Source organism: Doryrhamphus excisus, chromosome 19 (genome assembly GCF_030265055.1).
Source record: "Doryrhamphus excisus isolate RoL2022-K1 chromosome 19, RoL_Dexc_1.0, whole genome shotgun sequence".
Lineage (NCBI taxonomy): Eukaryota > Metazoa > Chordata > Actinopteri > Syngnathiformes > Syngnathidae > Doryrhamphus > Doryrhamphus excisus.
This window is the reverse complement of record NC_080484.1, coordinates 4,213,871-4,240,769: the sequence shown is the minus strand read 5'-3', so window position 1 is coordinate 4,240,769 and position 26,899 is coordinate 4,213,871. Positions and strand designations below refer to the sequence as shown.

Sequence of the window (26,899 nt, the reverse complement as noted above, 5' to 3'; positions counted from 1 at the left end):
TTCATTCACCACCTCTGGTGGCAAAGGCAAAAAGCATTTCTGTCTTTTAGGATAGGTAGGATCGTACAACTACACAAACAAGGTCACGGTTGAGTTGAAGCGTATTTAAACAAAGTTGGGTTCATGCTGCCCCAGAGTGCTGTACAGATCAATAAATATAAATAAAATGCTGCAGCCCTGGTAAAAACATACCTAAAGTAATAAAAAATAAAGAATTAAAAGATGAATTAAAATAAGAAAAATGACACATTTGATAAAACACAATAATTAACCCGTTCTTCCCAGCCATTTTTCAAAAGACAGTCCAGTACCAGCCATCCTGGAGGGTTTTGACTATTTGAGTATTGTGTTGTGTATTGTGGGCTATATAGACATGGTACATACCAAAGGGAAGATTAGACTCTCATCTTTCATCAGAAAAAGAAGTTTGTTTCTACTAGGATCAGGATTTTATGCTGCTGATACCAATCGTGATAATCCATGAGTGAAATTGAACGATACCAATACCGATCACACACATGCAGTGTAAATGTTTAGATGTACTGTTGGCTATATCAGGGGTCACCAAGGGTGTTTCTTGTGAGATACTTTTACAAAATGAAAATAGCCAAGTAACATTTATTTTCTAATCTTACTTATTTCAAGCCAAACAAAGCCAATATGCTTGTTTTACCAGAACATCAACAAAATGGCCTCTACTAGGCCCCACCAGTGGCATCCTCTGCCTTCTTAACAGTCTTCTGTGCCTGGAGTTGAGACAAAATGCCCGCAGCGGTCCGTCAGCTTGGCTGGCGCCACTGCTGAAATCAGTGTGCACAACGCGCGTTTCAAGCAAAGGCACACTCGTCACAGTCCACACAAGGAAGTGCAGAGACTGACGTGCACCCACTGCAGAGTCAGAAGTGGTTGCAGAGGGCACGCGAGTCACACGTCATCCGTAGCCCAACGCAATATTCATGAGTTGAAGCCCGAGCATCATGTAAATCAGGGGTGTCCCGACTTTTTCCAGCGAGGGCCGCATACTGAAAAATAGGGCCACTTTGGTATTGATAAGCAAAACATATAGACATGTTAACAAGTTATACATATTTTAAAAAACTGTCATCTAGGTGAAAATGCCTATTAGTATAAACTTATGTCTCTTTTTTTTCAATTTTTTGGTGTCATTATTTTTTTCTTAATTTTCCAACTTCCTTCTAAATGTTCAACCTTCTTCTTAAATAATCTTCATAAATTTTATTTTCGGAATATTAGGACTTTATTTATTTATTTACTCATAATGTTTGGAATTTATTCCAATAATATACATTTTTTGCCCCCACTAATTTTCCAAAAATTACAACTTTTGGTCTGGCACTATAACATCATAACAATTCTAATAATAATCATACAGGTTGAGTGGTTAGCTCGCAGGCCTCACAGCTAGGAGACCCGAGTTCAGTTCCACCCTTGGCTATCTCTGTGTGGAGTTTGCATGTTCTCCCTGTGCATGCGTGGGTTTTCTCCGGGTACTCCGGTTTCCTCCCACATTCCAAAAACATGCTAGGTTAATTGGCGACTCCAAATTGTCCATAGGTATGAATGTGAGTGTAAATGGTTGTTTGTCTATATGTGCCCTGTGACTGGCTGGCCACCAATCTAGGGTGTACCCCGCCTCTCACGCGAAGACAGCTGGGATAGGCTCCAGTACTCCCGCGACCCTCGTGAGGATAAACGGTAGAAAATGAATGAATAATCATACTAAATCTAACTACAAAAATATTTAATTTGTTAATAGTGAATCCTCCTTTGTGGAAATTTGAAGGCTGAAATAGTGTGTGTGTTAAATATATGTTCTGGTCCCCCGCACAATTTTGTTAACTCAACGCGGCCCACGAGTCAAAAAGTTTGCCCACCCCTGCTCTACATGGACGTTATTTTTTACTTTTGAGTTGATAGGTTGATGCTTCTTGGCCTCATTGTGGCGTCTCCATCTGGAAGACGTTTCATCTCATGGCAAACAACAAAAAAGTTGAACTGCGAGTGTGGTTACCTGCAGAGGCATCCGCAGCAGCTGTGGAACCTGAAACTCCTGCATGTTGTGGAACCTTAGCTGACTGAAGAGGTGAAAGCAGATCCCTGGCTGGCAGCGGCCGGCTCTGTGAAGACGCAAAACTTTTAGTTCCATTGCAGTAACGATAAATGGCGGATGCACTCACACAACCAAACATAAATCACATCTACGGAACATACTTGTTCGTAAGAAGGCATTCAGTGGGATTTTGTCAGTTATTGATGTGTGAGCTGACATGTGCGTTAATAAACCAACAATGACAATAACACACATACAGTACATAGATGGTGTCGTTTGCTTAGTTTTTTGCATCAGATAAAATTGAGAAAAACAACAATAATACAGACCAGGTCAAAATCTTAAGACCAATTGAAAAATAACTTGAATTTACCTACAATAGCGACAATATGCAAGAAGACAAAGAGAAATTTGAAAAAGTATTTATTGAAAACAACCATTAAAGTGAAATAGGCTGTTTATCGGCTGATCAAAAATTTACATAAAAACTCTCTGAACAAAAAAAAATCTCAGTAGGACTCGGTAATGAGTAGCTCCACCGTTCTGGTTAATTCATAAATTGCACTACAAAAACACACATCTCACTGTTATGTACAGTAAGTGTGCAATACAATTGTGTGCAATTTTTATTCATAAAAAGAAAATATATATCTATATAAAACATGTCCCGAGTTTAATTATAAAATATTAGCAAGATTGAATTTGATCTTTTCCTGTTTGAATTTATCCCGGGTGCGTTCTTTCAGCACATGCTCAGATATGACGTAACACGCAGCTCCAGACGTTCTTCGCTTTTAAAAATGGAGGCGAGCAATCGGCACTGGACTGCTGCGGAAAGTTTGTTTTTGATCCAAACTAAATTTCAAGACTCGACCAACGAAATAAATGACGAACAATGCCGACAAAACTGGCCGGTGACAGGAGCCACACTCGGCACAAAGCTGATACACCATGCTCACCGCGGCCTCACTTTAGTTTCTTCCCTGTATTTGATTAGATCTGCAAATTCAGCCTTTTTAGTGAAGAAAGTTCATTTTTTTATCATGACAGGTGACCTCACAAGCCTCACCTGCTGGTTGGTAGGGGTTAAAATACTTACTTCCCTCAGTCAGATAGAAATGAATTTGTAACCTTTATTTCATGTTATTTTCTAGATTTTTAAACCCTGTCTCTCTCTGTTACAGTACAAAGAATTTATGGAATTTCCATATCTAAAAAGGGGACCTATTATGCTCATGTTCTGTGCTTTGTATTGAGTAGTGGACTCCTATAGAGCAGCTACACGTGTTAACCCACACAGAAAGCTTTCGAGATCTTTCAGAATCCACGCCAATTGCAGCTGTATTTATTTTAATTTATTCCAACCACAGCCCGCCTGCGGGCACGCCCAATGTGCTGTGATTGGTCCCAATCACCTTGTACTTTTAACAGCTTGAACCCGGAAATGCCCATATAAGGACGGCACAGTGAGCCAGGCTTCCAATCAGTGTTATATTGATAAAACACATTATTGCCGTTACCTTCCTTTTCGTTGAAGAGCACTGGCTTTTGAAATCCAAACTGTTTTTAGCATCGATACACGGCTGATGGTATCAAAGGACTTCTACAAATAAGAGAGTCACGTGTTAAGCAGTGACTACAGGCATGACATTGAATGTTTTGTAAATGCTGTAATGTTTTTAGTCTGGGGAAATCCGAGTCTTCCACAGAGGCTGTACCTCTTTGACTTTTCCAGAATCAATGACGAAAACCACATCGTTGATGGTAATGCTTGTCTCAGCAATGTTGGTGGAAAGAATCTGAAAAAGGACAAAAAACATGTCCATTCCAGGGGAAGGGGCCAAGATGATTGTGGGGGAAAAAAGGTTGTTACTTACGATCTTCCTAACGCCAGGCGGGGAAGTCTTCATTGCTTTTTTCTGCTCCGTGCTGGGCATGTCGGAATGCAGTGTGAACACCTGATACCTACAAAAAACAAAAAAGGAGTCAAACACACCCCGTGATTGCTGAAATGAGTAAATTCTGAGCCAACAGAACTACTGTATTCAATTTATCAGTAGGTCTAGATATAAGTAGGTCAGATCAGATCATTCTGATGGAAGCTACCTGCTACCGTATTTTCCGGACTATACGTAAGTCGCACTATTTTTCATAGGTTGGCTGTTCCTGTGACTTGTACTCCAGAGTGACTTATAAATGAAAAAAACTGTTTGTTACATAAACACTGGACACCTTTTCTGTTCATGTTTATTTTTTGTGTAGCTGAATAACCATTGTGTTAGCATATCTTACACCTATTCAGCCTGTTCTCTATTCTTTTGTTGTTAGAATTTGCCTTCCAAGAGGGCGTAATGTCTGTTTTGGTCATAGAATAAATTACCCGCAAAAAAATGCGACTTATACTCCAGTGCGACTTATGTATGTTTTTTTCTACCTAATTATGCATTTTTGGTCTTGTGCGACTTATAGTCCAGAAAATACGGTTCATAATCCAATCCTATATTATCATTGTGGGGCCTAATCTAACACTGCTTGGCTTCACGAGAACATTAGTCAACAGAGCAAACACGTAGTAAACAACAATGTGGTAGAATCAGTGCAATACATTAAGAAAATAAAACCTATCATGCATCCCATTCATCTAATTCTAATTGACTAAATGCCTCATATTTCACCTTTGGGAGGATCCCAAGAATCTCTTGTCATCGTAGAGGATGCGGTCCCTGAGTGACACAATCTCACTATATCCAGGAAGAAAAATAAGTACTGCACCTGAAGACAGAAAAAATACAAAATTTAACTACATTACTATTAACTATTTATCATTTATGTACAACCGTTTTTTTTTATTATTATATTAAAAAGTATTATTAAGGCTGTCAAATGATTAGACATTTTAATTAGAATAATCATACATTTCAAAATAACAAATCAGGACTAGCTAACACTTGCAGGTACGTCTGAAAGATGAACATTTTTACCGTGTTTTATGAACAGAATGTTAAATGACAGTACAGGATTATATATATTTATATTAGCGGCTCCAATTGAAATGATATGAACATCAGTTGCAGACAGTGGACGCCGTCCAGAAAGCCATCTTCTCCTGGAAACCCAACCTTTTGCAGGTGATTAACTGGGGGGGTTATTTTCGTTTTATTGACAACTGTCTTAAACTTTAGCTCAGCTGACGAAACAGGCTATTTCACTTTGTTTGAAATTGTTTTGAAGCTCTACTTAGATCCTCCTTAATTAAGACCCGACAGCACAAAATGAAAATCCTTGCATTTTTACAACTGATCTTAACATCGGGACTGTATGCAGCAGGGGTAGGCAAATATTTTGACTTGTGGGCCGCATTGAGTTAACAAAATTGTCCAGGGGACAGAACATATATTTAACACACTAATTTTATACTTATATATACTTATAATTTTCCTTGAATTATTTGTCTAATTGTATGTGTAAAAGTGTTATACTATCAGCTGTATGTTCTCATGTCCCTTTTTTCAGGAGCACTTGAACATCAGACCACATCAAACTACCGTATTTCCTGGATTATAAGTCGCACAAGGCCAAAAATGCATAATTAGGTAGAAAAAAACATACAGAAGTCGCACTGGACTATAAGTCGCATTTTTTGTGGGTAATTTATTTTATGACCAAAACAGACATTACGTCCACTTGGAAAGCAAGTTCTAACAATAAAAGAATAGAGAACAGTCTGAATAGGTGTAGGATATGCTAACATAATGGTACAGCTACACAAAAAATAAACATAAAAAGGTGTCCAGCGTTTATGTAACAGCAACTGTTTTTTTCATTTCTAAGTGGCTCTGGAGTATTAGTCGCAGGAACAGCCAACTTATGAAAAAAAGTGCGACTTATAGTCCGGAAAATAAGGTATGTCATCTAAATTTACAGTTTTTTTAAATGTATTTATTTATTTTTAGTAAATAAGACATCCGACTTGCAAGTCATGTTGCCAGTTTGTATGTTAAAAGTTGAAATACTTAGAAAGCAACTGGCGGGCCCGATTCAAACGCTTGGTGGGCCCCGGGACCCACTCCAGGTATACAGTGTCAGAGGAGCACTGCTGTTGCTGGGGTCAGTCACGTCAGGATAAAGTTAATAAAGAGTATCAAACTCTGCGGGGATGTTACACATTGTGCCTCAGTCTGCTTCCAGTTGTGATTCAGTCAATACATTATTTTTTGACAGCCATAACTTTCATGTATAATTATTCATTATTATTTATTGACATACTGTATAGTACCGTATTTTCTGTATGTAGCTTACTGTGTGCTAATAAAGCCAAAGTCTAATGCCTTGTTTCCACTTGCACACATTTTGTCCCCACATTGGTATGCAATTTTGGGTGCGTCTGGCATGACAATGAGTAAATCGGTGGTAAATGGGTGTGAAGCAGTACCGTATTTTCTGGACTATAAGTCGCTCCGTAGTCTAAGTCGCACAAGACCAAAAATTCATAATTAGGTAGAAAAAAACATACATTAGTCGCACTGGAGTATAAGTCAAATTTTTTGCGGGTAATTTATTTTGCAAACTATTTTACGTCCTCTTGGAAGGCAAGTTCTAACAATAAAAGACTAGAGAACAGGCTGAATAGGTGTAAGATATGCTAACACAATGGTTATTCAGCTACACTAAAAATAAACATGAACAGAAAAGATGTCCAGTGTTTATGTAACATAAACATTCATTCATTCATTTTCTACCGCTTTTTCCTCACAAGGGTCGCGGGGGTGCTGGAGCCTATCCCAGCTGTCTTCGGGCGAGAGGTGGGGTACACCCTGGACTGGTCACCAGCCAATCACAGGGCTGTAACATAAACAGTTTTTTCATTTATAAGTCGCTCTGGAGTATAAGTCGCAGGAACAGCCAACCTATGAAAAAAGCGCGACTTATAGTCCGGAAAATACGGTAGTATGCATGCTTGTGCATTTTGTTAAGAAGTATTTTCTGTAAGGCTATTAACAGGCATTGTAAGTAATGAGTCACACCATCACTCATGGTTGAGCAAATCTTGTGCAGCAGGTCCACAATGAGATCCAGGTCTACAAACTCATCATCAAAGTTGCCATGATACAGCGTGAGGACCTCCTGGTCTTCGGTCCTCAACTCAGCAGTGGCACACTGAACCGGAGCAAGCTCATCCCGGCTATGCGTCACTCCCAAGAGACTGCAAAAGGTGAAATGTAATTCAGAGCTTCTCCACGCAAGATTTAGTTATATAGTTTTACTACGATTGTCGTCAGTGACTTGCAGTCAGGTGAAGCTCTCTTTCTGTACGAGTCCAATCGCTTGTCACATTTTCATAAAATGTTTGTGAAAATGTTTGTGTCCGAAGAACACGATACTCACGTTGAGGACTGAAGAAGATCCACAGCCTCTGTCTGCTGGAAATGTTGAGCAAAGTCTAAAGCAGTCCTATAAGAAAACAAAAAACATTTCATATGACAAGGGTGTACAAATGCATCTTCAGTCAGTATGGATGGATGGATGGCCTACCATCCGTTGGACAGCTTTAGGTTGACATCCGCTCCCATGCTAAGCAACTGCTCCATCTGAGTGAGGAACCCTCGGCCTGCTGTCACCATCAGCGGTGTTGCTCCCGTTTCACTGTGCATGTAGTCCACTAAACACATGAAGAAACAACTTTTCATATTTTATTTATTAGTTACTGTTCCGGTTCCGGTCAGAAGTTTAAGCCTCCGTCACACGAAGCACAAATTAGCACGAGTATTTCCCCATTCCAGAATTGCACCATAGGAACTTAGAACACATTCATTTTGCCTTTAGGGATGTGGGAATTATTTACATGAATTCATTTTCTCAAGCTCCTACATCTTCCTCAAAGTCTTAGCCTCACACTTTAAAAACCCCTGATGTACTTGGTTCGTCAAATACTTCAAAGTAAAATATCTCTGGATCCTCTTCTTATAACACCAACAATTGTGCAAATAACTAATTAAAAAATGCCATTTTTATGTTATGAATCATGTTTGCTGAGCTACCAACAAACATATACAAAGTATATGTACACTGGCACCCATTAATTGTTTTCATTAAGGTTCATAGAGCAAAACAAGATGATCTGATCGTCCTACCATTGACATTTTCATAGAGAATGAGGTGGAAAAGGTGACTAAAAGTCTCCTGGTCGTCATTCATGAAAATATTAGAAATGCAGGCATCCATCTCTCTTCTCAGCCATGGCTCCAACTGCTCTGTGCCATTCGCATTCTGTCACAATAGACAAATGCAAAAAGGAAGTGGTTACCAATTGAAGTCAAAGGATGTACTGTGTGTATCCCTTCACGCCACTGGTGAAATAGTGGTGCAAAATGTCCTATTTGTATTACCTACTACTACTTTACACTTTACAAGAAGGGTCTGAGCGGACTCTATTTGCTCAGGGGACTGAGGTCTTTTGGAGTGCAATGGGCACTCCTTAAGACATTCTATGACTCTGTCGTAGCGTCAGCCATTTTCCAAGGAGTAGTCGGCTGGGGTAGCAGCATTTCAGCTGTGGACAGGAAGAGACTGGATAAGATCATCAAGAAGGCCAGCTCTGCCCTGGGTTGCCCCCTTGACCCAGTGGAGGTGGTGGGTGCAATACTTTCCTTTTATATCCAGTATAGTTATTCCAGGCTGCACGGCAGTCGAGTGGTTAACTGAAAACCTGAATGAAAAGCAGGTTTGCCTGCCTCTACTAGGCCCTGCTGAAATTAGTGTGCACAACGCGCGTTTCAAGCAAAGGCACACTCGTCACGGTCCACACGAGGAAGTGCTGAGACTGACGTGCACCCACTGCGGAGTCAGAAGTGGTTGCCGAGGGTACGCGAGTCACACGTCATCCGTAGCCCAACGCAATATTTATGAGATGCAGCCGAGCATGTAAATCAGGGGTGTCCCGACTTTTTCCAGCGAGGGCCGCATACTGAAAAATAGGGCAACTTTGGTATTGATAAGCAAAACATATAGACATGTTAACAAGTTATACATATTTTAAAAAACTGTCATCCAGGTGAAAAAGCCTATCAGTATAAACTTCTGTCTCTTTTTTCAATTTTGTGGGTGTTATTATTTATTCTTAATTTTCCAACTTCCTCCTAAATGTTCAACTTTCTTCTTAAATAATCTTCATAAATTTTATTTTCGTAATATTAGGACTTTATTTATTTATTTACTCATAATGTTTGGAATTTATTACAATAATATAAATTTTTTGCCCCCACAAATTTTCCCAAAATTACAACTTTTGGTCAGGCACTATAACATCAACAACAATTCTAATAATCATCATACTGGCTGCACGACGGTCGAGTGGTTAGCCCACAGGTCTTGCAGCTAGGAGATCCGAGTTCAATTCCACCTTCTGTCATCTCTGTGTGGAGTTTGCATGTTCTCCCCGTGCATGTGTGGGTTTTTACGGGTACTCCGGTTTCCTCCCACATTCCAAAAACATGCTAGGTTAATTGGTGACTCCAAATTGTCCATAGGTATGAATGTGAGTGTGAATGGTTGTTTGTCTATATGTGCCCTGTGATTGGCTGGCGACCAGTCCGGGGTGTAGCTCTTGCCCAAAAACAGCTGGAATAGGCTCCAGCACCCCCCGCGACCCTCGTGAGAATAAGCGGGAGAAAATGAATGAAGGAGTTAGTCCAGACTCCATTCACTGTGCAATATCTGATCAAGCTCCATGTGCAATATCAAGTTCTAAGTGCAGTATTTTTATAATGCCTCATATTTACGTAACTCACCAGCAAGATCTCATAGTTTATAGACTGGTCATATATTTCATCTCTTATTTCATATTACCTTACAAACTGTATTGGTATATAACCCTGGGTAAAATTGTTAATACTTAGGTTGTTTATATTGTTTATTTTTATATTGTATATTTTGTACTGCTTATAAGATTCTGTTCTATAGCTGCTGTGCAATGCAAATTTCCGCACTGAGGGACGAATAAAGGCATACCTTATCTTACCTATAACAAAAAAGGAAAAAAGAAAGTTGGCAGACATACAATGTTGCGGTGTAAATACACAGTATTTACTGTATTTACATTTACAGTATTTGTCAGATGTGTGTTAGTGAGTAAGTTACCAGTGTGTGGATGGCGCCATCTCCTTCCCCTGAGTCCAAAACACTGCTGCTCTCGAGCAAGCCAGAGGACACCGCATGTGCGTTCTGCACTTCTTCCACACCACTCTTTTCCACAACCTTACACCACTTTGTCAAAAGGTTCTGCTTGCTGTCTTCTGGGGGTTAAATTAACAGGAAAGTGCTTAGGACAATGTTTCAGGGTAAAAGAGTCAGTATTTATTCAGTACTTGGAATAAATCATTATACTTCGGTGGGAGTCCTCCTTGCACTCCATTTCCTTGTTAAAACCAGTCAGCCTCAGAATGTCTTCCAGAAAAAGTTGCTTCACTTCAAACTGTCTTCCTTTCACTAGAAGTATACCAAAAACCTCATATCAATTGTTAGTCGGGGAGTAACGTGATACTCCGTGATCCGTGAGACACTCGAGGCGACACACGAGATTGGGTCTACAAGAACGAGACATGACCAAATTAACATTACGTTAAAGAAAAGTACAATGAAAAATGACAATATATTGTAATTTCCTAATTTAATTTCTATTACATTACATGTTTCTGCACTCTGTGTGTATTCTCGCGCGCCCTGCCTCCACCCACCGATACAAAATGACTGTATGGCTAACAAAAGGGGTCACTCCATTCATGCCGTTGTTCCGTGGATCAAACTTACCAAAGGTGCTGAACCCTATTCCTGCCTGTCTGCCTTATTTCGATCTGCGATTAATTGTTAACTATGGGCAAAAATGTAATTAATCATGATCAAGTATTTTAATCGATTGAGAGTCCTGATAATTACATGCAGGTGCATAAGCAGAGGGGCCTTTACGAATGCTTTATTTTATCGAGTGTGCTCCCAACTCCCTCAACATCAAGCAGCTCCTCATCATTGTGGGCTGCTCCCTCACCTTTCTCACAATCATCCTTGTTATTTCGTAATTCTTACTCATTGGCACCAAATCCACCTTATCTAAAGTTGACTCCTTCTCTCTCTCTCTCTCTCTCTCCATCGACAGCTCCTTAGTCTCCCCCTCCCCTCAGGTCAAGAGTCTGGGTGTCATCCTTGAAAGCACACTATCTTTTCAATCACACATTAATAACGTCACCAGGTCAGCTTACTTCCATCTGCGCTCCATTAATCGTCTCTGCCCCTTCCTCACCCCCCACACCACCGCCATCCTCGTCCATAGCCTTGTCACTTCCCGCCTCGACTATTGTGACTCACTCCTCTTCGGCCTCCCTCAAAAATCCCTCCGTAAGCTACAACTGGTTCAGAACTCTGCTGCCCGGATCATCACCAGAACCCCCTCATCCCACCACATCATCCTGCAGCAACTCCACTGGCTCCCAGTGACTCAAAGAATCACCTACAAAGTCCTTCTGCACACCTACAAGTCCATCCATAACCTTGCCCCCCCTTCCCTCTCTGACCTCGTCCACATTCTCAAGCCATCCCGTTCCCTCAGATCTTCCTACTCCCTCCATCTCACAGTACCCTCTGCACGCCTTCGCACTATGGGGAGCAGAGCTTTCAGCCGCTCTGCTCCCCAACTCCGGAACTCATTGTCACCAGACCTCCGTAACTCTGCCACCCTTCCCATCTTCAAATCCAAACTCAAAACTCATCTGTTCAAACTTGACTATTCTCTTTAACTGTTTCACATGCCCCCCCCCCCCATTTATGCTTTATTTATTGTATGTTCTCTTTTATCTTATATTTTATATTGGTGTTTTTATCTTTTGTACAGCGACCTTGGGTGTCCTGAAAGGCGCTTTGAAATAAAATGTATTATTATTATTATTATTATTAATTGGTCTGGGAAACACAATGGGTTCTGCACATGCACAAGACCTACAGGTCAAATTTTTAATACAGCGCTTCTGCGGCTGGAGCTGGTCAATATGTAACAATCTGCATCGCCACAGCTTGACAATTTTTTTTGGCACCTCCGGGATTCGGGGACTGGGCACAATAATTGATTGCTCTGCTTTAAATGCTTTCGTCTTATTTTTTGGGAGAATGGCCTGCTAGCAGTTGGCAGTTTTAAAGCTTTTTACAAAAACCCTAAGCAGTCTTATTGTACCTAAAATGAGCCGAACCATGGCCTTAAAACCAAAGTAGATACCAAACCAAAACAATAGTGTAGCCAACCCAGTCAGTTCAAAAAACTTGTGTTGTTACAAGGACTTACACAGAAAAATAAAAACAACCAAAGATGTAGCTCAGTACTAAGTAGTAAATAAGAAAAAAGTACTTACGATGGATAACTGGGCAGGACCAAGCACCAAAGTATTTGATGAACAAGTCAACGTCCAGTGAAGCACTGGAAAGGATAAGTTTCAATGTGGGGATTTCCTGAAGTACATCAAGCATCTTCGTAAGCAGAAAGTCAGTCAGACCATCACGCTCATGCACCTCATCCTTGGAAAACAGAGGTGGGTTTAAACAGAAAACTGCTTCGTGCAGAAACCAAAAAAAGCCAACTGAAAATAGTGCAGAATATAGAATTGTACATCATTTGCTCACCACAATGACATGTGTGACAGTTGTCATGTGGACATTTCCCGCCATCAGTGTCCTGAGGAATACTCCAACGGTGCAGAAGGTCAACAGTGTCTTTGGGGAAACCCTAAAGATTCATGGGGAAAAGTCAATCAAGAAGAAACCCTACTGATTCATGGTGAAGAGTCTTTTTTTTCCAAAAATGAGTGCATTGAGTCTAGCTGCAGACAGAAATAAAATTGCCACTAGTTGTTGGGAGAACACAGCCAATACTAGTGGTGGGCAAAACCGTTCACCTCAGTGAACCGGATCATTCCGGTTCATTCAGTAAAAAGAGCTGTTTATTTCGTTTAATTGGCCGTTAGCCTGTGATCTTTCCCTGTGCATAGACCTGGTCAACCGTGTCGAGTCAGTCCGTTCACTCATGTTCACTCATGTCACGTTCGTTCCGACTCAACAGCGCAACAACTCGTGATGACATACCTTGAAATCTGAAGTATTATGACAGCCGGATCCGAGGGTCTCAGCTCCCCGGTCTGGCGTTACAACAGATCTCTCGGTCTTTCTGACTGGAAAAACCGAGACTGAGAGGTCTCGTCTTTCAGTCAGCTAACCCCACCCACCCACAGAGCGAGGCGCGACGATAGGATAAGACAGGCAAGCACGCAGACAGTGCCGCCCTGCAAAAGGAACCGTGAACCGACACTCCAGTAAATCAAAAAAAAGCATTTGCAACGAACGGGTATTTTAGGGGCGGTGGCCTTGTTCATTCCGTTCACAAAAAAGAACTAGTTTTTTTACCCGTTTGTTCATGACTGACAAACCACTAGCCAACACAGCAATGTCGTCTTCATCACAGGCTGGATGACAAGAGGCTTCACTCTGCATCGGTCCATGTACGTTAGTGCCCCAGTGGAATGGAGCGCTAGCTGCAAGTTAGCATCATGCGTCAGCATAAGCTGATGTGAATGAAAGCACAAAAAAGATGCTTTCTAAAGGTGCATGCTACAGCCCCAGCGTAGGAATATTTTGGTTTTGAGGTGAGCTCATGAACACTGGCGAACTGATATGCTGCATTTATTCAAATGTAGTGACAGGGAAGAAGGGAGATACCATCACCGTTTAATGAGGAGTTTGGTCTGCAAAGTAAATACAAACATGTCGCTCGCAAAATTGCAAAACAGATGCAACCTTTCAATACGGTTGAAAAGCCAACATTTCGGAAAATGTTAAAAATATTTGTACATACATGTGTCAAACAGCAGCTGAAGAGCATCAGAACATTACATAAGTTGATAATGCCGTTTAAATGTGTGTTTAAGAAAGCTGAATCCTACTGTGTTCAGTATTTACATTTCAATAAATATTTGTTTAAACTTGTACCTGTAATAGTTTTGTTATCATTGTCATTTTTTCATGTAAATTGAGGGATCAAAAGCAGTATCGGCCAAAATATCGGCCCAAGCAAAATCAGCCATCAGCTAAGGGTGATGGAAAAAAATCGGTATCGGCCCGAAAAAAACCATATCGGTCGATCCCTAGCCAACATGCTAATATAGTATTTTCCACTGTGTGATGTTCCCACTGTGTTTGGATAAAATATAAACTATGAAATATATATTTTTTGTTTTTGTTTCACCCTATCACCGTCTTGAGATATTATTGTTATTGTGACAATTGATTCCAGTTAAAAATGTAAATATTAGTTTCCACCCCATTTACCTGCTCTGTAGTCTGATTTGGTAGCCGACGGTACGGCCGACGGTCTCTCCCATCTCGGCTGCCACTCTCTCAGCGACTGTGATGGCAGCCAGGCGTCTTGGCTGAGTACAGAAAATTCTGCAGGGTTCTCCTTTCTTGGCGCAGTCATCCAGCAGAAACTGTGGAATCTGGTCAACACACAGAAACATTTACATCCATCAGAGAGATGCAGTCAGACTTTTACCTACTTTGGCTTTGAGAATTCAGAACCGTTTTTCCACTCACTTGATGGCCAGTTATGCACAGCCCAAAGATACTATCCAAACGATCCCAATGTTGGTTCTCATGTCCAATGCAACAACAGAACTCATTATTGAAATTTTGTCTTCTCTCACCTGGGTTGTTTTTCCAGAACCGGTCTCTCCTACCACCAGCACCACCCGGTTCTCTCGAACAAGCCTGACTATCTCTTCTTCATGTTCACAAACAGGCAGGGATCGTCTGAAAATGTCAAATTGCGATGGCCTCCTCCGAGGAGGTACCAAAGAAACACTGCTGATGAGGCACCCATTTGGCCTGCTGGTGTCAGCGCTGTTGTCTAATTATGGAAGACAAGAGGATTATTAGACAATTTCATCAAAATGTCACCAAAAAAATATTTTGCCTGACTTTTCCTTGGACTTTCCCATTGCTCTGAGCATTGAGCAAGCAAATCACTTTTTTTCCTGGCAAAAAAAATCCAGCTACAGAGTTGTCTTGGTCATTTAGGTAAATACGGTACAGGGGAACTATTATGCTAATTTTTCATCCCTTGGTATTCAGCTGTGGACTCCTATAGAGCAGCTATACACCAGCACAGCAAGCTTTCAAGATCTTCCGGAATCTGCACCTATTCCAGCTGTATTTCTTTGGATTTCGTGCTTCCTGAGAAAACGGTCTGTTTTAATTTATTCCACCCACAGCCCGCCTTCAGACAAGCCCACTCCGCTGTGGTTGGTCACACTCCCAAGTGCTCAGGAGGACTTCTGGTCTTTTGCTGATTGCTGCCGAACCCAACTTTATGGGAGTTGATAAATGGTGTGGGAGTTTATAATAAATTGCCATTTATCTTTTTATATATATTTTTTTTTGCGTCCCGTCCAGCCATTGGGGCAGATAGTATTGTTGCTCTAAATGCCCTTAGATGCTAAACAGATTTGCTCTGTGTCAGGAAAGGTGTAAGTTACAACTTCCCTGTACTATGAAATTTTATTTGCCGTTATTTGACGTTTTTGTTATGCAAATATGGAGCGTCCGGACAGGAGCAAGAAGAAACACAGACAAGAAGAAGAAGAGAAATTGGGGTCAGGGTGGGAGAGAGTAGAGAGAGAGAGACAAAAACAGCAGCAACAACAATTCCCATAACAACAACAATGACAAACAGGACTGCATCAGTTAAATGTCAATGATGGCTAAGGGTCACAATGGAGATGATATCAGTGAAATGAAACAGTCCAACTTACCAGTGGCAATAGTAGCAATGAAGACATGAACTGTGATAGTAAACAGAATTACAGCCATACAGTTGCAGTGATTAAAATCTCACTGCTTGACATTATTACCGTCAGGGGGCATGGACAGACACACTCAGCCGTTCGAGAGTTAGATTAGGAAATTAATTATTGGAGCCCATATAGATTGAAATTCTGACAGTTGTTCTATGGATTCAGCAGACATTCGCTCAATTGCTATATGATCTAACAGAAGATTTTTGTAAAGGGCTATGTTCAGAACCCAGGGTCACAGCTTGTAGATACATCTAGGTTCCATTTGGAGACTGGAACACCGACGGTGTTGTCACACTTTGACAAAATAATGTACAGCTTGGATAATGTTTGGGGAGCGGATACATTTAAGAATTGATCAATGGTCAATGGTGGGATAGCTTTCCCAAGATATGTTGCAGAAACTAACTAATTATGGATTTAATTTGTAAGTATTCAAGAAATTTATTCTGGCTTAACCCATACTGTGTAACAAGGTAATTGAATGACAACTTTTTTCCCTTTTATGTTATTTTCCATGCAACTTATTCATTTTTCATGCCATGTTATAAAATCCAATGGTTTTTTTTAAGCAATATATCAGGGTTATTCCAGATTGGAGTGTACTGGCAAGGAGTGAGCGAGGACCAAGTTATGTACTGGCAAGGAGTGAGTGAGTTCTTTTTAAAAATTCCCACCAAGCTGTCAGAGTGGTGTTTATATTTATACTTTTGAAACAAACATTTTTCCGAAGGATTTGGCTGATGAAAGGTAAGTTAAAGATGGGGATTTCTTGGCTAAATGATTGTTCAATGTCTAGCCAAAAGTGATCCAAGGGGTTAGGCTTTATCCATTTTAAGATATACTGTAACCTGTTTGCCAGGAAGTAATTGGACAAATTTGGCTGTCTTAAGCCCCCACATTCTTTAGATTTTTGTAATGTTTTTAGGCTTATTCGTGCTGGCTTATTTTTCCAAAGAAATGTATTTATATATGAATCTAATGACTACTAATGATTACTCCGCCCATAAGAGAGATCGGCAAAGTTCTCCAACGGTCAAAATCATCCTCAAATGATTTCAACAGTGGGGTATAATTCAAGCTGATCAGGTCTGACAGATTGGAGGAAATGTTGATACCCAAATACCTGATATTCCTTGAGTGAAGTGGTATAGAGGGGGTGCTCTGGAAAACAAAATTAATGGGCAATACTGTGGATTTAGACCAGTTAATAGAGAGGTGCTAAAGTTGATGATGAGTGCGATAAATTGGAGAAGTGAGGAGTGTGAGTTATATAATATTTTGATCCATGTTGTAAATGAGTCTCCAAAGTCAAATTTCTGTAGGGTTGCAAAGAGAAATTTCCAGTTCACTCTGTCGAATGCTTTTTCAGCATCTAGTGAGACAATTGTGGTTTCCAAATTATGGATGATAGAGTGATCAAACAGATTGGTTAAGCGGCGTACATTGCTAACTGAGTGTCTCCCCTTGATAAATCCTGATTGATCAGGATGTATTATATGAGGGGTAACTTTTTCCAGTCTTCTAGCTAATACTTTGCATATTATTTTAAGATCCGCATTAATAAGTGAAATTGGACGATAACTGGAAGGTAATGTTGGGTCTTTTTCTGGTTTTAGGGGGGGACTGATTGTAGCAGAGTTCATATTTTGGGGTAGGTGTGCATTTTCTTTTATTTCCTGAACCATTAAAAAATACTGGGGCTAGCACTGACCAGAATGCTTTACAAAATTCGGCAGGGAACCCGTCCGGTCCTGGTGCTTTGTTATTTGGCATTTGCTGTCGAGCATCATAAAGATCTGTTAGTGAAATGGGTAAGTCGAGGGTTGTCACCTGATCTTCTTCTAATTTTGGTAATTCTATGGTGCTAAGAAATGTTTCAATGTCTGGAAGAGAAGGGTTAATCTGAGGTGTGTATAGTTTTGTGTATAGTTTTTTATAAAAGTCCCTAAAAACTGAATTAATGATGAGTGATGTTACCTTCTGAGTTTCTAATGGAGGAGATAGAGCTTTTTTCTTTATTAAGTTATAGTTGGTTAGCTAAGTATTTTCCAGATTTATTGGCATGTTTGAATTTCTATTCTAATTTCAATTTTCTAAGGTTATTCAGAGTATTCTCATCTTGTGAATCTGCATAAGCGGTTTCAAGGAGTTTGATTTTTTACTCCAATTCCAATAATCTTTCTTTTTGTTATAGGATGAATAGGAGATCATTTTTCCGTGCATTACAACTTTTGCTGTCTCCCAGAGAACACAAGCTGAGGATTCCGGTTAGTCATTAAAATCTAAAAACATTGTCCACTCATAGTATTTTAGAAAGTCTGGGTCTTTAAGCAATGATGTATTAAATTATGTATTATGTATTAAAATGATGCCATTTATCTTTTTAAAATATAAATTTTTCACATACAGCCAAATCCGAATCCAATCCTGAAGTAGAGACTGGACAGTCCCAAGTTTCTCAAGAAAAAAGGTTACTTCAAGACGTCCCTTACTGGTAAGTAGCTTAAGCATTTTAGTGTTTCTACAACATCGGTAACATGTTATGTGGTCATTACACGTTTTTTGAGTGTTTAAAAAAAACTCTGATAGACCCACCCAATTGGAAAACGCTGTTAGTAGCCCCGCTCCCTATGCACACTCTATAATGCTACACAGACAGACAAACTGATAAACTTACTTACTCACTGCTTGCTCTTCTGACTCTTCCACATGACTAAATAACATTGGAATGACATCGGGCTTCAGCAAGTTTGTCGGCTAGTCCAGCTGCTTACTGGCCCATGATCATGAAACAGTCGAATGTGAAATGCCGTTGACAGATTCAAATATTTTTCTTTTGCTGGTAGGGAATCAGTAAGTCCAACAACTTGTGGCTGATGCTTTCCTCGCTATGAATTATAAACAAAAACACTTATTTGGAGATGTTGCCAACACCGTAAATGGAGAAGCAGAGCCTGGGGGAGGTCAGGAAGCATATCAGGCCTACAGTGCACACCCATGTAAGGAAGTCAATACAAGCCAATCTGTGACGTCGCAGAGAGACAGTGTTAGACAAAACTCTGAAACGGAGCATTCAGAGCCATTTCGATGTGCAGGATGTGTAGGTTTTTTTCCAAAATGCGACAACTGTGTCAGGTGGATATGTTTGTATTCCCACCAGACCAAAGCAGCAATCAATTACATTTTCTATGTTAATACATTTTGGGAAATAAAATCATGATATTTAACAATTGAGATCAGACAATATGAAAAAACCTACCACAATCATTTGTTCCTGAAACTGGCGAGAATCAGGCACTGTCTCCGAGGTTCTGACACAAAATTTAACAGAATGTGGCAGTCTCAGTCCACTGGCAAAGAACTGCTCAGGGCACTTGCACTATGGTAGAGAATAGTTTTTTAATTTACTTTATTTATTCATTTATTTATATATATATTTTTTTGACATTGTATGTACATCTGGGTATCGACGTGTATGTATGTACTATATTAGTGTATATGTATATACATGTTTATGTACATAGTGTGTATGTATGCGTATGCTATATACATTATTGTACATACTATATATATATATATATATATATATATATATATATATATATATATATATATTTAAATGTCCTTTTTTTCCCTTGTTATGTGGGATGTTCTGGTGTTGTGCGAGCCTTTACACTCTAATGAACCAATATACACTGCTGTATGTATGGAATTGGGAAAAAAATTAATAAATAAATCATAGTTTTTAAAAAAATAATAATTTCTTCCGCCATATGACCCAGTCCTACATGAGGTGTTAAAAGGAAACTAATAAGCGATGTTATTCTTCCTTCGTTGAAGGTGACTTAACATTTTTATTTAACTTTCAACTCACCAGACTGTGCAGCCAGCTTGCTTTTGTTGCTGGCTTGCAATTCTTCACACGCTTTACTGGTCAAAGGGAACCTCTGCAGCAGACTGCGGATGGCATGTAAGGAGTTGTGGGAGAGTGTCAGGGTCATGGTGGAGCGACAGCCGTCTTGATTATTCTTTTTTCTGATGGTGAGGAATCGGTGTAATCCTTTCCTAAAATATAAAAGCACCAATGCACAAATTGTTATACTGTACTGGAGGGTGCTTGGTGCATGTGTGCATAGGTGTTTGTATCCCTGTTCACCACTCACACCCGAAAAAACACAAACACCCACACACCCCACATCTACTGTATCTGTGGAGGAGCAATCACATTGCTTGTTGATTTGACCAGGGACATGATTAGGGTAAATATGTTATTATTAAGCAATGTTTACACTTGCATGTAATGTCCCGCAATTTACTTATTTACAGAAATCCTAAAAAGCGTGAAGACCATTTTTCACACCTTGTCAAGTATTGTATTATTACAAGTATTGCACAACAATAGCAGTAACATGCATTGTTCCCTCAGGTGCTGTCACCACCACTTCCCGCATCCCAGGAGTTGCGGCATTATAATGCCACGTGTTGTCAAGCAACAGCAAGCATCACCACTAAGTTTGCAAGGGACCTAAAAGATGTTGAATTCCAGAGAAGAAGCTCACATTGCAGAAAAGTATGGTAAGTCACAGCTGGAAGAGCAGGAAGAAGAAGTAGAAGACATCGATTTGGGCATTGTGATGTCTTATTAACAGAAATACACAGGTGGTCGCATGGTGGACGAGTGGTTAGAATGTAGGAGATCGGGAAGACCAGGCTTCGATTCTCCACTTGGGCATCTCTGTATGGAGTTTGCATGTTCTCTCCCTGGGTTTTCTCCGGGTACCTCCCACATTCCAATGCATGTTAGGTTAATTGGCGATTCAAAATTGTCCGTAGGTACACTATATGACCAAAGTATTTGCTCACCTGCCATGACTCACATATGAACTGGGCATTGCCATCCCATTCGGAACCCATCAGGTTCAATATGATGTCGGTCCAACATTCAAAGTTCCTTTCATTGGAACTAAGGGGCCAAGCCCAACTCCTGAAAAACAACCCCACACCAGAATTCCTCCGCCACCAAATTTCACACTCGGCAAGATGCAGTCCCAAATGTACCGTTCTCCTGGCAACCTCCAAACCCAGACTTGTCCATCAGACAGATGGAAAAGCGTGGTTCATCACTCCAGAGAACGCGTCTCCACTGCTCTATAGTCCAGTGGCGGCGTGCTTTACACCTCTGCATCCGGCATGAAGCTCTCTGTGTGCTTTGGCTAACCTGAAGGCCACATGAAGTTTGGTGCTCTATAGCAACGGACCGTGCAGGAAGTTGGCACGCTATGCACCTCAGCATCCGCTGACTCCTCTCCATCCATTTATATGGCCTAGGTTTCTGTTCTTCCATTTTCTTGTATTAAAGCTGACAGTTGACAGCGAGGAAATTTCACGACTGCATTTGTTCCACAGGTGGCATCCGATGACAGTTCCAGCCTGGCACTGACTAAGCTCCAGAGAGCGAGCCATTCTTTCACAAATGTTTGTAGAAACAGTCTGCATGCCTAGGTGCTTGATTTTATACACCTGTGGCCAGGCCAAGTCATTAGGATACCTGATCCTCATCATTTGGATGGGGGAGCAAATGCTTTTGGTAATATAGTGTATGAATGCGATTGTGAATGGTAGTTTGTCTATATTAAGGGTGTGGAAAATAATCAATATTAATCGATACATCGATGCCCATGCGCGCGATGCAAGTGCATCGGCTCATTCACTGGGTATGGATGCAATTGACGGGTGAAATCTAGATTCATCGTGATGCGTTTGTGGGGATCGGTAAAATCTGATGCAAGCGCAGTTTTATTAATGTTCAACTTCACCCCATATGCTGTTCCCCACTTTAGTTGAATTTACTGCCAAGTGCCTAGAAGAAATAAAGTAAGGATCGACCGATAAATCGGCCGGCCGACATATAGGACCGATATTTGCATTCTTTACTTGAATCGGTATCAGCCGATACGCGAGTGGGTTCACCGATGTATTTTTCTGCCGCATTACAGACAGGTATTCGCCGGGCAGTTTTGTGTTGCCGGAGTACACTGCAACACACGCAGTCGCGGTACCCCTCCCCCACTGCAAGAGTGGTGAATCACAACACTTTCAACTTTTAATTAGCCACTAAAAGTTAAACTTACTTGAAATATTGCCACCTGCTTTGAAATAGGAAACATGAACGCCAAGTGCATGCAATATACGTGCTTGAAAATATAGTTTAGTTTGTGGGTCTGAAAACCAGGAATGCTGCTGAATGCTTCATCTTTAAAAGTGCCTACCTTTGGAATTAGGGAGCTGTTGATGTAGTTGGAGGCTAATATGTACAGCTGTTACCAACACCGCTTTAATGTCAACGTTGGCAATTCAGTCCCATTGTGTTTGTAGGAGTTTCATTCAGCCAACGCCGGGCTGAGGTTAAATGCGTGTCATGTTATTATATGTGTGTGCGCTCTCTCCGAGCACGCACACACACACACATACATACAGAACAAATTGGAGCAGCCGTGCCTGCTATCAGAGAGGTCTTTAGCATGCACAACACGAACTTTAATGATGAGAGAAATGTTTTATATATCATACTAAATTGTGTCAGTGTGATGTGTTTGTGTGTGTGGAGGTGGGGTGGGGTGTGTGCGTCTCACTGTGGAGGAGCAGTCATCACATCGATGTTAGATAAAACTTAATCTACGACAGAAGTGTTTTGCACATGGTTGAATATTTATTCCTTTTAAAGTTGATAATGCCGTTTAAATGTGTGTTTAAGAAAGCTGAATCCTACTGTGTTCAGTGTTTACATTTCAATAAATATTTGTTTAAACTTGAGACCTGTAATATTTGTTATCATTGTAATTTTTTCATGTAAATTGAGGGAGCAAAAGCAGTATCGGCCCAAGCAAAATCGTCCATCGGCTAAGGGTGATGGAAAAAAATTTGGATTGGCATTGGCCCAAAAATCCCTACTACATATACATAGTTCAGCAGCTACCCTTTGAGTTCAGGCCAGCCTTACTTACCCTTTGCTTTTTGAAATGTACCCCAGGGTCTGTGCTGCACGATGAATGAAAGCCCTCTCTGTTGGAGTAAGCGAGGAGGGAAATTCCATCTCTGTTTGTTGAGAGGAGAAAACAAACAAAGAAGATTTTACCACACTTGATGACAAAAGTGACCATTTCAAACACATTCGACGATAGATACCTTTCTGATCACTGTAACAAAACCTTTCCAGAGCGAGGTTGATTGAAATTTTCACTTCTTCACTGATGTGAATATCTTTGAAGCGACTGCTGGAGGAAGACGGACGTGGTGTTTTCCGCATCTTTTGAGGCGTTTGTGAGGATGCACGAGAATTTGGCATGGTGCACTGCAACACAAGATCCAGTTATTCTCCAGACAACATGATTCTCGTGCTCACAACATTTTGGGGGGTACACGATAGAAGGCTTTAAGGTTGAGAGAGAGCAAGTATACAGCTTTAACAGTCCACATTCAGGTTAACCTAGTAATGCTAACCACTCGTCCTGTGTTAACGTTCGCATTTACATGTTTAGCATTATACAGTCTTGCTCTATTAGCGGCAACGTTGTTGCTTTTGGCTCTTAATGTTTCCATAATAATTACTTAATTTTTCAATCATTTTTTGTTAAATACATCAGCTGGGAGGGCAGTAGAACAATATGAGGTCAAACGCCTCCTTTTATGTGAACGTGTAAGTTGAAAAGCACATAAAAACATGCGAGGTTAATTGGCGACTCCAAATTGTCCATAGGTATGAATGTGAGTGTGAATGGTTGTTTGTCTTGTGTGCCCTGTGATTGGCTGACCACCAGTCCAGGGTGTACCCCGCCTCTCGCCCGAAGACAGCTGGGATAGGCTCCAGCACCCCCTCGCGAGGATAAGCGGTAGAAAATGAATGAATGAAACTAAGCTAATAAAAGAAAACACTATACTTGTGTGATTCCCCATCTAATGGATGTTCAAACTACCAGACAAAAGCCCTAAGAAGTGTACAATCTGGTGACGAAACGCCCTGTTTTCCCAGGACATGTCCTGTCTTGTCAGCTTTTTTTGTTTGTTTTTAAAAAAGTAAGGAAACTATCCTGATTTTCATTGCCTTTCCTTGGGACATTAATTTGCATCTTTTTGTATTAATTTTACCAAAAACCCAAAGAAAAAGCAAAACATACACACAGAGTTGATCCATTGCTTGTCAAAATACCGCCACCCTACTCTAGTGTAGGAAGTATAGGATGATGGAGACATATCTGTGACAGGCAGTTACTTTTGAACTTAACATCGTCATCAACGTTACATGGGGTTTACTTTTTGTGGACTCTTACCTCTTTTAGGTACTAGTCCGGTTCTCCAAATGAACGTTAAACAGCCATGAGCCAACACATCACGTGAAGACGACAATAAATCATCATGAGTATACTACGAGTATTTTATGACGCTGAATTGATAGCACAACTGGACTCGGTGACAAAACATCCAAGTGTCCACTGGTTAGTCTTAGAAAAAGACTTAAAATACGAGCGGGAGGAACGTAACATTGCTCAAGAGGAACACTAGCTTAAATTCAAGATTCTTTACAGTCGCTCCGCCTTTTCTGTATTCATCAAGCATTTGAACCCCGTAAAATTAGTAACTAGCTAGTATATACACCTTTAACTGTACTTATTCAACTTTTCCTAAAAGTCATGAACCATTGCTAACCAACAAATACGTCACCTTGTATTTAATTTCTCCTCCTTTTTCCCTTCTTCTTCTCTTCTTCTTCGGAACAATGGCAGGAGTTATCTACTTACCACCAGTTTATTAAAGAGCATTAACGCCACCTTTTGGCCGGGAGTCATGATCAGTCTTTTACTGTTATGGGTTGTTCGGGTCTCGTCTATGATTTTTTGTGTCCTCATTAAACAAATATGAAGTCAAATAAATTGTGACATTTTAAAATAATGATTTAATCATGGATATTTTAATTAATTATGAAATACAATATTACATATAGAAACTGTCGAAAAGAATATTGTGTTTATTTTATTTACCTTTTAAACACATAATTTTTATACATTCCAATAGTAGCAAAGTTCAAACTTACTTGATCTTTGCTACTATTCGAATGTATGAGATGGCACTACAGATCACTACAGAGCATCAGTCAGTTTTGAGTGACAGGTGGCAAAAAAATCAAGCAATAATAGAATGCAAAAAAAATCAATTTGTTTTTTTTCCAAGGCTTTAAAGCAAAGTCATGTACAGTACATGTCGTGTAGTAGTACTTGATTATCAAAATGAAAGGGACTGTTTCCAACGGTTACGTGGCTGCCTGGAAACAAATCTAACCTTGTGATTAGACAGCAAGCAAATAGCACAGACAAGTAGGAAAATGGCTCTCCGACCTACTTTTGGGTTGAGAATCAATGCAGTAGTTTACTGGCAAGTGTCCTGGAGGGTGTGGGGCACACACAGGCCACACAGTGGGAGACCGGGAAGACCTGTGTTTGAATCTCTTGGCATCTCAGTACTGGTAACCGTGGACTGGTTGCCAGGTTGGATCTCACCCTTGCTGTTTGTAGACGTTGTCCTGATCACCCCATCAAGTTTGGTTTGCAAACTTTTTTTTAGTCCTATTTTATGCTTTTAGTCTTTAGCTTTTAACTCCAGTGGGGGGTCCTCCACACTGGGGGCTGTGTCGGGTCTGCCATCCTTGGGTCCCTTCGACCTGGCCGGCTGGGGGTTCCTCCCTTTAATGTGGGGGTCCACCCGTCTGTCGGAGTCCGGGGGCCCGGGTGCTGGTCCCCCGATGGCACGGCCTGCAGCTCCTCCCAGTGTGGACGGCCCCAAGGGTGCCGTTTCCTTGATCCTCAGTGCCATGCCATGTTACTGTGTGTGATTGTGTGTGTGCGCGTCTAGTATGGAGGGTGGGAGGGAGGGGCTTTCTTAGTATTTGTTTTCCTTTTAATTGTAGTAATTGTTTTTAACTCTGTAAAGCACTTTGTGCTGCATGTCTTTGCAGGAAAAGTGCTATACAAATAAAGTTGATTTGATTTACTGGTACATCCATGTTCCTACCTTACGTTAGCTCAAATGATGGCATTAAATAGACAACCTACTACCCGTTTTACAGCTTAACAGACATTGAAAGAGTTGTTCCAAGTGAGTACAGTGATTGATTTTAATGGCTTCATTAACAACTATATAAAAACAGTTGATAAAAATCCATGCACTCTTGTGAAATATATAGGAAACGTATGTACAACACAACAGTGTGAACCGTAACAGTGACTTCATTCAGGTGGGTGGTTCACCACAAATATACTTGGCTGCATAGAAGATCGACATTATTATGAATATTATTGCCTACATTGTAAAATCTAAGGAAAAAAAAAACAAGTCAAAGTTCTAGCAGGACCGATTTCAAAAGTCAGCTCTTGCAGCTTTAGCAATTTAACGAGAAGCACTAGAATCTAACATAGTAAGAAGTTTCCCTTTAGCAAAAAAAGTTACATTCTGAAAGCATCGTCATGAAAGAACTATTGTACAGAAAAGAACAACAAAAAGCCTGAGTTGATGGAGAAAAGTAGAATCTTAATAAATCCAAAAAAGCCTGAGGAAAGAGACCACCCATTCACTATTTTACATCAATTTACAATGATATCAAAAGGGAAAAAAAGTTGCTCATACACACAAAAATCAAATGCAGTTATTTTTTACAGTTAAAATCTGTCACTTATTCTTAAATAATTCTCATGTGGTGGTGGGGGGGGGGGGGGTAAAAACCAATAAGAAATGGTGGAAATGAGGTACTTCAGGTGGTCAGCCTGAGCCCAGACTGGATTGACCGTCCGCTTGTGACATGATGATGTGACAAGTGACGCTTCTACTTAAATAAGGTCAATCGTCACATGAAGCTCGACAGACGGGAACACATAGCATCCAGTGTCATGGGTTGGTG

General features: G+C 40.5%; 1 protein-coding gene across 4 annotated transcripts in view; it reads right to left on the bottom strand.

The window, feature by feature from the left end:
- ythdc2 (YTH domain containing 2) overlaps positions 1–24,800 on the bottom strand; it is a 35,411-nt gene extending 10,611 nt beyond the window's left edge. For 2 of the 4 annotated variants that reach the window (XR_009120241.1, XM_058057259.1), the window contains exons 1-19: positions 24,673–24,800; positions 23,140–23,305; positions 22,959–23,049; positions 19,829–20,019; positions 14,803–15,005; positions 14,429–14,595; positions 12,731–12,833; positions 12,463–12,625; positions 10,454–10,555; positions 10,208–10,362; positions 8,203–8,338; positions 7,604–7,730; positions 7,457–7,522; positions 7,096–7,274; positions 4,747–4,843; positions 3,949–4,036; positions 3,790–3,870; positions 3,592–3,674; positions 2,033–2,138 (exon numbers count right to left, since the gene is read on the bottom strand). Coding sequence is in view for 3 of the 4 variants with exons in the window: in XM_058057259.1 (XP_057913242.1) it covers positions 2,033–2,138; positions 3,592–3,674; positions 3,790–3,870; positions 3,949–4,036; positions 4,747–4,843; positions 7,096–7,274; positions 7,457–7,522; positions 7,604–7,730; positions 8,203–8,338; positions 10,208–10,362; positions 10,454–10,555; positions 12,463–12,625; positions 12,731–12,833; positions 14,429–14,595; positions 14,803–15,005; positions 19,829–20,019; positions 22,959–23,049; positions 23,140–23,299 (2,298 nt within the window). In the remaining variant the exon portion in view is untranslated. The other 2 variants (XM_058057260.1, XM_058057261.1) reach the window with 2 other exon arrangements.
- Positions 24,801–26,899: the final 2,099 nt, after the last annotated feature.